This window comes from Rousettus aegyptiacus, unplaced genomic scaffold, assembly GCF_014176215.1.
Source record: "Rousettus aegyptiacus isolate mRouAeg1 unplaced genomic scaffold, mRouAeg1.p scaffold_m13_p_2, whole genome shotgun sequence".
Lineage (NCBI taxonomy): Eukaryota > Metazoa > Chordata > Mammalia > Chiroptera > Pteropodidae > Rousettus > Rousettus aegyptiacus.
The window spans coordinates 120,710,398-120,723,141 of NW_023416295.1; the positions used below are offsets into that span (position 1 = coordinate 120,710,398).

Below are 12,744 nucleotides of genomic sequence, written 5' to 3' on the forward strand. Positions count from 1 at the left end.
CTTTGGCTAAATTCACTAGATTTAAAAAAGGTTTAGACAATTCTCTGGATAATCTAGTTTTAGAAACATGGATATGTCTGCCCAATTCTAATAAATGGTGCTGTTCGTGTAGACACATTCATTTTAAAAGTTCAATTGTAATCACACTCACCTGGCAAATCCAACCGCATGGTTGAGACAGTCTGCTAGAGATGCCTGCCTTTCTTCATCTTGTGCCAACATCAATTTTTCTAATAGAATTTTAAACTTTTCCATTAGTGGAGCCAACAGATTCCTCATTAATGCTTGCTTCCGTTCTGCTGGGTATTCACTATTAACAATCAGCACTCCAGCTGTCTCATAAATAAATAGTTGATCATCGCTGCTCAACAAAGACTGGTAACCATTCTCCTAAAATGAAATTTAGTTGTGCTGAAGTTTCTTTTAGTTCCTCTCATTTAAGCAGAGTTCAGTGCAAAAGGAGGGGAGATGTAATCTGTCACATCAACTCGTTATTAAACAGTACATCAAGTAACACAATGAGATATCATCTCACACCTGTTAGAATAGCTGTTATTATTGGAACAAATAATAACAAGTGTTGGAGAGGATGCAGAGAAAAAGGAACCCTCATACACTGTTGGTGGGACTGCAAATTGGTACAGCCACTATGGAAAATAGTATGGAAGTTCCTCAAAAAACTAAGAATTGATCTACCATATGATCCAGCAATCCCTCTACTGGGTATTTACCCCAAAGACTTTAAAACCCATATCTGAAATGATATTTGCACAGTGATGTTCACAGCAGCACTATTCACAGTGGCCAAGACATGGAAGCGACCAAAGCATCCTGGCTAAAGAAGCTGTGGTACAAATATACAATGGAATATTACTCAGCCATAAGAGATGAAATACTGTCATTTGGGACAACCTGGATGGACCTCAAGATAATCATGCTAAGTGAGATAAGCCAGACTGAAAAAGTTAAAAATCACATGATATCACTTATATGTGAGAAATAAACCTAAAAGTAACAGATGAACAGGACAAACAGGGACTCACGGATGTGGACTACTGACTAGTGGTTACCAGAGGGTAGCGGGTGGGGAAGGAGCGGGGGAAGACGGGGTATAAAAGGAGTCAAATATGTGGTGACAGAAAAAAATCTAACTATGGGAGGTGAACACACAGTGTAAATATATATGAATGCCATACTGTTAAAGTATATACCTGAAACTTATTGGATTTAGTTAACCAATGTCACCATAAAAAAATAAATTAATTTAAAAAAAAAAGAAAATCTCTAATCTCTTAAAAAAAGAAATGTCCCGATTAGTAAGTAATCAAAGCGCTTATTAAGTACCCCAAGACCAATAACTGCTCTAACAGTGAGAACACAAAGCTAAAGTAGCTATAGAAGTATAAAGTACTCAGAACAGGTCACTGTGAACTGCCAAGGAAAACTGGTATTAGCTAGGTGAAGTACCTTAACATACAGGTTTTTGTAGTATGTAGGCAAAGATAAATTAACCATATAATTCCCTAGTAACCTTTTGTGCAGTGAAATTATATAACCTTTGTAACCCTAAATACTGATATTCACTTAAATGAACAAGTGTTATTTTTTGTTTAACACTTTTCGAGTGGCAGCTCTAGTAGTAACTTATCATAATGGGAAAAAAATGAATGAGTCAATGTCAGTATTTTGCTTTACACAAAAACATCTATCAGTCAAAATGTGCTTAGAAAGTATCTCAACTTAAATCTTTCTAGTGAAATGGACACAAAAACATTCAGATCAACCAGCATTTAAATATTTTTACCCCAAGCCTAAAAAGTTAAACACAGAAAAACTTCAGTCAAATAGTAGCAGTTACTGTAAATGGATAATATGACCATGATACTAAATAAAAATTTGAAATTGAATTTTTTTCTTCTCCATAAAACACTTCATCAATATTTAATAGATACTTACAGGTGGAGAAAGCTCTAATAAATCTTGTATTCTATTCAGAATATCCTCAATGAAAGGATTCATTTGTTTACTGAATAAAGACAAAAAGAAAAATCACATTTAATCACATAAATAACAGTGCTTGAAAGCTGCTAAAAACACCAACTCTTACTTTAAGGCAGAACTAAGAAAAAGTTCAGTTCTAAGCTAAACACATGTGATTATTAAGACTAGTGATGATTTTTAAAAATTACAACCTTATAAGCCTAAGATGAGTTGTTTTCATATCAAAAACTGGTACTAGTTAAAGAACAACACAATGCAAAACAGAACAAGCTAAAAAATGTATTTCCAAAGAATACTCTGCTGAGCCACTGCAAGAAAAGTGTTGGTTAAATAAGTAATTACATAATGTCATTAGTGCTTAGTGTTACATATAAAAGTATGCAAATAAATCACTTTTTAATGATGAACAAAGTAAATGGATAATGAGAATGAAACAAATCATAATATGATACAAAAAATACTTTATTTAAAAAATGTCTTAGAACAAAAAAAAAAAATCTACCACAGGCTCATGGAAAATAATTTATATGTCTTATTTAATAACCTTAAAAATAAAAACTAAAAATAATAGCTGAAATTTTGTACTTACTTGAGAGATTTGACAAATCTAGAAAATAGGTAAGCGGTTCTGCTCCTCACTTTTGCACTAGAATGTCGCAGACCCCTGTGATCTAAGAAAGCCATCTGAAAAAACAGAAACACTTTTACTATTTCTAGACTTTTGATATTGTCGTGATACATTTTTATTTACACCAAATTTTACTTAGCTCCTAGAAGGCAGGAATCAAGTATACATTAATAAGTAATCCTATACAACATACGAATAGGCTCTTTAAGGTTTATTTTCTAGGTGACTGATTAGATAGAAATTGTCCATTTTAAAGAAGTGGAGGGGGGTTTAGTTTCAGTGCATTCAAGAGTTTTTCAGAACTTTGGTTCTGGAAAAAGTCATGAAAGACAGAATATTATCTACTCAACAAATGAAGTACATGAAAAATAAAAATTGAGAGTAAAATATATACTTACTAGTACACATGGAATGTGTTGAGGTTCAACTGTGAAAAACTTTTCATATCTAACAACAGTTTCAAAGAACTCCAATGTCACAGATGTATGCTGATAGGAACTAACTCCTGATGTTACCAACTGAAGCAGAAAAAGTTAAGAAATCTACCCTTATTTATTGCAACATCAAAATGCCCCAGTATTAACAGATACTAAGCTCTAACAAGGAACTCCCAATTAGCTTATAGTGAAAACAGAAAATTATGTTTAAAATAAATTATCTTCAGTATACTTACAGTTCGCATCATATCCTGCAAAGCACTAGCTTTTGAAACATCACCTGAGAAGTGAGCACCATGAGATACTGGAAGAGCTTCTGCCAACATATACAGCAATCTTATTGCTACTTCAACTTCCATAAACCGTGTAGTCTGCCAATTCCTACCAAGGTATAACATGTCACTGAGATCTGAACATACACTTTCTGTATGGTTAGTGATGCACAAGATAAAGATACCAACAAAAACTTCTTTAATTATTAAAAAGTCATAGTAATTGTTAAATTTTGCCAGGCAACATAATTTATACCACAAAAGAGGAAATAACTGATGTAATTCATTTTATTGCTTATGTTTCAAAAAGCAGTGTTTCCCTCCAAAGACCAAGATTACTAAAGGAAATAAGTGCATCATTTCAGAGCTACACATAAGATCTTAATAAGTCAGATAAATTAATAAGTCAAATGAATCACTCATTGTAGATTATCATCAGGGAGGAAAAAAAAGAGGTGACTTATGACAAAAACAGTAACAAACTTACTGCAGTGTAGAACTAAAAACTCTGCGAACAGAAGCCAGCAGTAACTCTGGTGAAACTTGAGCAAGCCTGTCCAACAATAACTTCAGTTGTTTTCTATATTCTACAAACATGGCTTCATCTTCACCCTATGATGTATTTATAAATTCTCATTTTAAAAACTTAAATCTTAAAATTCATGTAAATGGTGAATTGTCATTAGTTTTATACATTTACAAATTAATCACTTTTATTTATTTTTTATCAATATTCATTTACATAGAAAAACTTAGTAGCCTTTCTCCTTCTGCTCACGACACAGTCCTAGACCTTGAAAACCTAGAGCCAGAAACAGTACAGGAAGGTGGTCAAAGACAAAGTCTAGAGCCAAAATGGGTTCATATTGGGACTTTGTGAGAACTTTCATGCCTTATTTATACTTCTTTTATCTTTATGGCCACTGTAAAAACTGTAATGTTGTCTGACTAAAGCTACTGATGTAACGAGCCTGGCACTTTGAAAGTGCACAGTGTGTTGGTTATCATTGCCATTATCCTTTTATAGTCTAAAGTATTTAAACGCTCAAAGTAAGGAATATGACACTTTAGCACACAGCTAAATAGTATATACCACTAGTTACTAGACAGCACCTGATAACTCTTCTGTTCAGTGAAAAGCTAACTCACTGGCAACCCTAAGCAAGACTTCTGCCCAGAGCAAGTCCAGGCAGGTAAATGCCTCACACCCACTCTCCCACAGACACTTATGATCTCAAGTCCACTGACCTGGCCTCAACTCATCACTCTTATTAAATACAAAGTGAGATATGATCACCAATAATATTGATTGTCAATATTTTACAAAGTTCGATGCTATTAAGTATTTTAAAAAGAGACCAAAAATAAAGGATTATGAGGCTTTCATTAATTTTACCTAAAGCGACATCAATGACAAATTTTAAAAATATTTTTTGTTTTAAAGAACTCTAAAATGCTCAAAACTTGAAAGATCAATTTGATGTAAGTAAATAAAATTAAAACTGATTTCTCCTCAATGCAAATTTCTTACCTCATTTTCAAAATTATATTCTTCATCATAAGTCAATTTTTTCATAACGGCCAACATGATTGCCTAAAATTAGGAATAAAATATCTTTTGTCAATTTCCTCTAATTTCATAAAATTAAAAATTAAGCTAAATTTCAAGAAAGATTGCAGACATAGATACTATTAATTTAAAAGAAGTCAGTTACCTCTACATTAGCTTTTTGCTGATCCGAGAGCACTGTAAGCTGTTAAAAAGAAAGCAATAATTTATTAGGTTTCCTAAAGTTATACTTATCAGAATATTTTTCTAATCAATTAAGGTCTTTAAAAAAATGCACACAACTTTTTGGGAAGGCAGTTTGGCAGCCCCTTTCTATGTTTAAAATGTACTTAACCTAAGTTCTAGCAATTCCATTTCTAGTAAATAACTTGACATGTAGGCAAAGACATATAGATGAAGTTGATTTTTAAAGATACGTACATGTTCAGAAAAGAAACAGGTTACAGGACAATAAAGTATGATATCACCTTGTTTATAAATAAAGCAAAAAAAAAGTCTAGGAATCTATAATGAGATGCACAGTGGGATTACCAATAGTGATTTTAACTTTCTTCATACCTTCCTACATTGCCTAAAATTTCTTAAAGTATGCATGCGGGTATGTGTTATGTTTATAACAAACAAAAGTTAATTGGAAAAAAATTATTTTAAGCTTGACTTGATTCAACTAAAACAAAATAAATAAAATAGGAATGGTTCATCTAATGTTATAATGAGAAGTTACTAATTCTTTAAAAGGAAACATGCTATGATATAGAGATTAATACCTTCTAAATTTTAAGTTCTTATTGGAAGCAATTCTCTAGGAGGAAATTTTTAATTGTAAAAAACTGTTTATAAGAAATGATGTATATATAATTAAAATAATAAACCATGTTTAACAAAATTTCTACCGTGCTTAGAAGTAAACACGAATTCACGAATGAAAAAAGTAAGCTAAACCTATAACTAATTCTGAAGCTTGTTAGAATCTGGCCACTTCGGTTTTCTGGCTAAAAGTTTAAAAAAAAAAAAAAAAAAAAGGAAATAAACTAATATTTAACAGCAAATGTCATTCATTAGGTAGTAGAATTATTTTGCATTTTTCCTGTTATTTCCCAATTCTCTATGGCTCTTCTATATTATCTATGGAACAAAAAGATCAAAACAAGGACTCACCTGTTTCAAAATATGAAGATAATCATAACAAAATCCAATAATGTTAGAAGAGATATCATCGTCCTCATGAATTAGTAGCTGCAACATCAGCTCCACTTTTGTTTCAATAGCTTGTAGTGCCTCTTGAGCATTCTTAATATCCCCATTCTTAATTAGTTTAGTCCAGCTAACTATCAATGACTGTCCCATTCCATTTACCAGTTTAGAAAATCTGGCCAGGAAGTCAACATCTTCCTCCTTAAAAGCAATCAAGACAGACCTCAATTTAAAACCACCCACCTGAGTAAGAGGGAAAGCCCTAAGCTTTATTATGAATCAAGTGCCATTCAATTTTAGGATTCAATTTTAAACTAACATTACTTAAACAATTCTATCATTGTGACTGAGAAATTTTTAGAATTTGAATGATTCTACTATTATTATTCACTAGTACTCAACTATTTTTAATGATTATAGTCCTGTAGACAGTTCCGACTTTATAAAAGCTTAAAAACAGAAATGGTTTGAGAACCTTCTCCCTAAACTGTTGAATTTAGTAGATATGCTCTAATAAAGTTAATGCTGCAATATTCTAGTATGTTCAACAATTTACGATAGTCCTGTCTGATACTACTTAATTTGACCCTAACTATGCTGCAGAGATACTTCTATTACAATTACCTGCTAAAGGTCATATCAGTGTTAGAGCCAGAATGCAAACTTAGATTTTTTTTCATTAATTATCCTTATGATGTTCTTCTATAGAAAGAGATTTTACCGTCACCATTTTAGGTCTTTTACCAGGGGCTAGATAAAATTATTAGCAATGTAAAACACACTATTATTCATCTGTCAGCAAGGAAAACTAGAGTCGTATTACTGACATATCAGCAATACAAATATTTCTTAGTGATTCTTTATCTCTGTCACTGGTGAACTTAAAATGAAAATCTTCAAATTCTGTTTCTAAATTACTAATTTATTGCACCCAGACTCCTTACTCTGTTCGGGTTAATTCTAACAGCTAAAATGAGTAACAATTCAAACGTACGATGAAAATATGACATTTATAATTAAGTCTAATTCTGGTCAAACTACACTGTTGTAAATAGTATAGCTCCTTACTACTTAAAGGACAGTCCATGGACCAGCAGCAGTTTCAGCATTACCTGGGGTTTGTTAAAAACACACAGCTGCAGTTACCATCCCAGATATTCAAGTTTAAGAACTGGCATAATATATTGTCTGAGGCAAATGCTACACATAACATGACTTTCTGGATACAGTGTTTCATTAGTATAATCTCAAGGAAAGTTTCCAACATTTAAAAAAAAAAGGAAAGGAAAGGAAAACAAAGCATATTTGAATTACTACCTATCCTAGTGTGTACTAACAATTTTCAAAACTTCATATACAAATCCACTGACCTGGTCAATGCTGAAAAACCCAGCAGACTGTAACACTTGACACAAAGATTCTACTAGTTTCATTTTATCAACAGGATCCATTCCTTTATTTACAATTTCAAATAAACAGTCACATGCTTCTTCTCGTAGAACTTCTATTGACATATGACCTAGCAGCATATTTATAAACCTGGAAATGGGGGAATAGGGAATATAATTGTTATAATATTTTCAAATTCATGAGTTTTACATACTGTTTTTTGCAGGTTTATATTTAAAAAATATACATATGCTCACTCACCTATCATTGGCTATAAGGGATAAGTCTATCCACGAGACATAAGCTCCAACTACTTCAAGGCACTGACATGTCACTTCTGAATTACTATACTGATAATTTTGTAGGATTTGGTACCATGATTCCACCAGGTTTGGAATGCACTGTTCCCTCATGGTATCTTTAATTAGAGTATTTCTACGAGCCTCCTAAAAAAACAAAACACCTTATATGCAATCAAAGTAGACCACCTCACAATATGTGACATCGAAATAACTGCACAGTAATTATCTTACCTCTGAACTTCCAGACTTGTTAACACATTCCCTGACACTGTTTCCTATTGATTAACTCTAAAAACATCCTGTGATTCTATTTCCTCTTTCCGTTTTACTCTTCAGTGCCAGGCTTAATCTCTTATTAAATATAAACTATAAATAAGCATTACATAGAATTCTTAAGTACTGTGATAAAAGTTATTTCTCAATATTATGCAAACAGGATACTTAAAGAGAATGGTAATAATTTAAATGGATAATACCCTTTATAAATATGTATAAGTATGTTTGATATATAATGACCTTAAAATAACTTGGATTAACCCATTCCTACTGTGTTCTTTAATAAGGAGAAGTTTATATTGGGTAATTAAGAAATAAAGACTAAGGTGATAGGCTATGTCACTTAGAATACAGAAGAACCCAGCACTGACTCCTAATACTTCTTTCTCATTCAGTGACTATATAGTAGAAGTAAATAGACCACATATCCCTACAAATTCATAGGAGAAAATCAATTTGTATATTTTACCAGAAAAAGTACTCACTTAGTTAAAAAAAAAATTTAAGTAATATTCTAATTTCAACCTACACCTACCTGGAAAATAAAAACAAACCCAAGTTTAAGTTCCTTTGTAAAATAGAATTCAAAATGTTAAATAGCTCTGTGATTATTAAGAAAGTTCATCTCAAAAATAAGACTTTGCTCCTTTCATTTTGTGCCCATTATGTCCTACAAAATACACTAGAAACTAAAAATTAATGGGAAGTTACTTGCCTCTGATGTATGCACCACATCACGATCCACCAACTCTGAATCAATAGCCATGAGGATTCGGAGGTACAGATCTACTCCCCTTGGATTTAGGTCCACTACTGAGAGAATGTCAAAAAAAAACTTAGGCCATTTAGTGAGATATTCTGTAACAAAAAGCAAGGCGAAGACTTGGGCTGCTTTATTTCGTATAAACGTCTTCTCTGGTTGGGGAGTCAGCATCTGACAAACAGAGAAACAGTCCATAAAATTAAATGTAAATTGAAAAGATTTAAACACTAAACTTCAAAATGGTCTAGTTAAGCTGTACAACAAATCTGCTTGAAAATTACCAAACCATTTAAGCAACTGAGCAGTGAGGAACAATCAATGAACAAAGGTGCTAATGGTTACTTCTCATTCTCACACTTTTAGAGAAGTTTTATGTGCAGAGTTTTACCAGTTCTTATAATTTTTCTAAGAAGAAAAAACTTGTTTTCTTCTAGCTGCTTACTCTTTATAGGAAAACAAAATTTCTAGCTGCACAACTGCTTTATACATATGTTAAGATTATCTAAAATTAATAAAAAAAGAACATATTGTGAATACAGAAACTCTACTGGCCCCTTTGAAAAGGGCTCTTTGTTGAAGAGGCTGTTCAAGAGGGCTCACCTTTAAGAGTGGGCAGAAAAGCTGCTTTTCTCAAGCAGTTAAAAAAAATTATATTTTAAAACAAAAATTTCCATGTGTCATGGAAAGCATGACAGTTTCAGTACCTAATATAATTTAAAATTATTGCTAAGTTTTCTTCTACCCAGCACTTTCTTAAAAAGTTACAAGATTAAACAGAGGGTAAATGATCAACATTTTTGAGGCAAAGTTTCAAACTCTTGCAAAAATAAAAATTTAAATATCCGGAAATTTGAGGATTTGAATGAAATCATTATTTTACCTGAGCTTGAAGCCAAGATACGAGCGTCTCCCTAATTAGTTGTTGTTGAACAGTAGTTAGTTCCGAATATCTGTTCAAAATAGAGAAGAAAATTAATAACGGCTATACTTGGTGTCTGCAGTTTTAAAAAGAGCCTCTTATATATTTGAAAAATAAAAATTGTATAGCACTCAATTATCTAAAACTACCTAAAATGATAATGCCTCTCATCACTGCTCTAAGGAAGAGACAGGGATGGGAATAGAGGTGGGGTATCAATATTGATATTAGTTTAATTTGTGGTTCAGTTGATGTTGAAAAAATGGCAGCTACACAATTTTTCAAACAGAAATGCGTCCATGTTCTGAGGTCTGTGGTTTACAGAATAAATAAATAGGCAAACTAAGGGTCTTCTGAGCAGTTTTTACTTAATTAAGGCAGGGCTCTAAATACAAGACTCCATACTGACACTGACAGAGCTGTCATGGAGGCTTGGTGTTGCCAGGTCCGATGTTTCCAGAGAAGCTAGAAATCTATTTTTTTCCTGTGAAATGGTTGGATTTTTACATGTAACCAATAAACTCAATATTTTTAAAACACTTAGGGATAAATCGAAACACATCTATAAACTAGATGTGACATACATTGTTAATTGACAATATGTATTATGGTTTCCTTAAAGAAAGAGAAACTAATTTTAAAAGAATGGCCTCTTTTCACAAATCTCAGAGTCAAACATTGAGAAAAGACTTACTTATATTTAATTTGATGTTCTAATACTTGAAAGCAGAAAAACTTTATGTGATCATCACTGAGGGAAAAAAAGAAAATTAGATGAACAGAATATGAATTGGGGAAAACAAATCAAAGGTATAATATTAATGAATAACAGTTGAAAAGTTTCTCAAATTAGACTGTTGGCTTGCTTTCTACTTATTGATCTCATTTATTACACTCACATTCATTTGTTTAAAAAGCTAAGAAAAATTTAAATATACAATATTCAATATTTCCACTAAATTATGGCAAGCAGAACAACAAAAAAATTTAAGATGCACCTTAAGTATGCTGCTTTGCTGCTTTGCAAATACAAAACAGTCCCCCTAAATTCTAGCTGTTAGGATTCCTGGAAAAACTCCTACATTTTAAAATAGAAAGGCTAGATGTTAAAATGACAAATGGTAAAAGAACCAGAGACTGAGTTAAATCAGAGATGGTCATCAAAGTTATACTTAAAATTCAACCCTAGACAATTCTATTGCAGCCAATCTAAAACAAGCAGAGTCACCTGAACTGGCAGTCTAGCCTCAAAATTCATGCAGAGAACCAAGTTAAAAATATATTGCCCCTATAAAATGGGAGTCAGACCCAGTATCTGGCAATTATCCACTTTGGACTATTTCTCTAGGGGTGATACAAAGTTGCAGTGAGCCAGCTACGAACTCTGACAAAGTCCCTTTACTGAACAATAATCTATTCATCTAAGATCACTGGTTTGAGCCAGGTTTTGTCAAGGAACAAATTTTAAATACATAAAGCTAAATGGTCAATACAAGACAAGAGATGTTATCTTCATTTAGACAACACAAATTAACCAAACCAAATATTTTCACACATAAAACTTAATCTTGCAAAAGTTTTTTTAAGTTAGGTTTAATTAGCATCTCTTCTAAGACCTTAGGGTTTCTATCCTTATCACAGATGACATTGAAGCCTTAAATACTTATACAAGACTTAGGTCTTTCTCTCAAAAACAAAAAACAAACAAACAAACAAACAACAAAAAAACAAAAAAATGAGAAGAAGCCTTTAAATAAAAGCTAGCCCTCATTTATGCTAAGACATATAGATGTTCTCAAAACCAACTTCTTCACTAAACTGGAGCACTTGGTTTCAGCTGTAAAAACATAGTGACTGATAACCACGGCATGCCGAGAACTCCACTAGGAGCCATCACTAACTCCCAGGAACTTCTACTTCCACCAGCGAGTTGTTTGCTTACAGCTCATCAGTTGTGTCTCTAGGCTTCACTATGCCAAGTGTACCTTTTTTGTGATTAAGTAACTTAATTTTATTATAAACAAATGAAATGAGTATGATGAGAGTTCTTATTTTTGTAAAAATTATATTGAAGGCTTTAGAAAGACTTCATAGAAAGTCACATTGCAGGGCTGGGGGAAACCTTGTACATGTGTGATATAGGCTAGATAACCAGAAGAATTGAAGAGGAAAGTACAGGAATTTGCATTCCTTGTACCTCAATCCACTAGAGGTCCAAGTGGATTATGGGTTTGATCAACATAAGAATGACAAAATGAATGCTAGTGGCATATACATAAAGAAAAGACCTTGGTCAAATACCAAGATTGGTATTTGAATGTTTATATACTTTAAATTAAATTTAAAAATTTAAAAATTAAGATATATATAATTCATGATTACTTCTTTTACCAAGTTTTTAAGAAAACAACTATCACTAGTATCATAAGACAAGGAAATTTTTACTGTACTATATTCCAGTTGAGATCTGCTGTGAGGTATACAGCATAAAACAGAGGATAGTTTTACTATCTTAAAAAGGCCAAATTATTAGTTTACTATTTTTATCATTTCTACTGAATGGTTTTTCAAAACACAGTTATAAAATGCTTTCATAAAAACATTCTCCAAATACAGGTAAATTCAACAGTCTTGTCAAGTTCATAGAAATTTAAATTCTAAGAATCACATGAATTTCATTTTAATTACCTGTATGTCCTCTGGGCTAGCGCTTCTGCACATGCCTGCCAGGCGTTTGGGGAGATCTTTAATTGCTCAAAATAGGCCAGGGCCTGTAAGATTGCAAAGCAGGAAACCCATTTAGAATGTCCAATTTCAATGCCCTGTCAACACTATGGAAGTCACAAACCAGTAACAGATCAGTGAACCTAAAGGAAAATAGCTAAAACACTCAATTCAGGCTTCTGAATAAGTGTAATTTAGAAATCATTCCTAGAAAAAAGGGTAAGTAAAAATCAAATTCCATCAGTTAGATACTCAAATCTACTTCCTTA

General features: G+C 32.4%; 1 protein-coding gene across 6 annotated transcripts in view; it reads right to left on the minus strand.

Annotated features, from left to right (window-relative positions):
- XPOT (exportin for tRNA) overlaps positions 1 to 12,744 on the minus strand; it is a 123,369-nt gene that overhangs the window by 10,686 nt on the left and 99,939 nt on the right. For all 6 annotated transcript variants that reach the window (XM_036237912.1, XM_036237911.1, XM_036237910.1 and 3 more), the window contains exons 3-17: positions 12,440 to 12,522; positions 10,446 to 10,502; positions 9,713 to 9,782; positions 8,785 to 9,003; positions 7,753 to 7,937; positions 7,473 to 7,641; positions 6,067 to 6,303; positions 5,054 to 5,092; positions 4,870 to 4,932; positions 3,826 to 3,950; positions 3,303 to 3,447; positions 3,028 to 3,147; positions 2,591 to 2,685; positions 1,957 to 2,026; positions 152 to 390 (exon numbers count right to left, since the gene is read on the minus strand). In XM_036237912.1, coding sequence (XP_036093805.1) covers positions 152 to 390; positions 1,957 to 2,026; positions 2,591 to 2,685; positions 3,028 to 3,147; positions 3,303 to 3,447; positions 3,826 to 3,950; positions 4,870 to 4,932; positions 5,054 to 5,092; positions 6,067 to 6,303; positions 7,473 to 7,641; positions 7,753 to 7,937; positions 8,785 to 9,003; positions 9,713 to 9,782; positions 10,446 to 10,502; positions 12,440 to 12,522 — 1,916 coding nt within the window. The remainder of the gene's footprint in view (positions 1 to 151; positions 391 to 1,956; positions 2,027 to 2,590; positions 2,686 to 3,027; positions 3,148 to 3,302; positions 3,448 to 3,825; positions 3,951 to 4,869; positions 4,933 to 5,053; positions 5,093 to 6,066; positions 6,304 to 7,472; positions 7,642 to 7,752; positions 7,938 to 8,784; positions 9,004 to 9,712; positions 9,783 to 10,445; positions 10,503 to 12,439; positions 12,523 to 12,744) is intronic.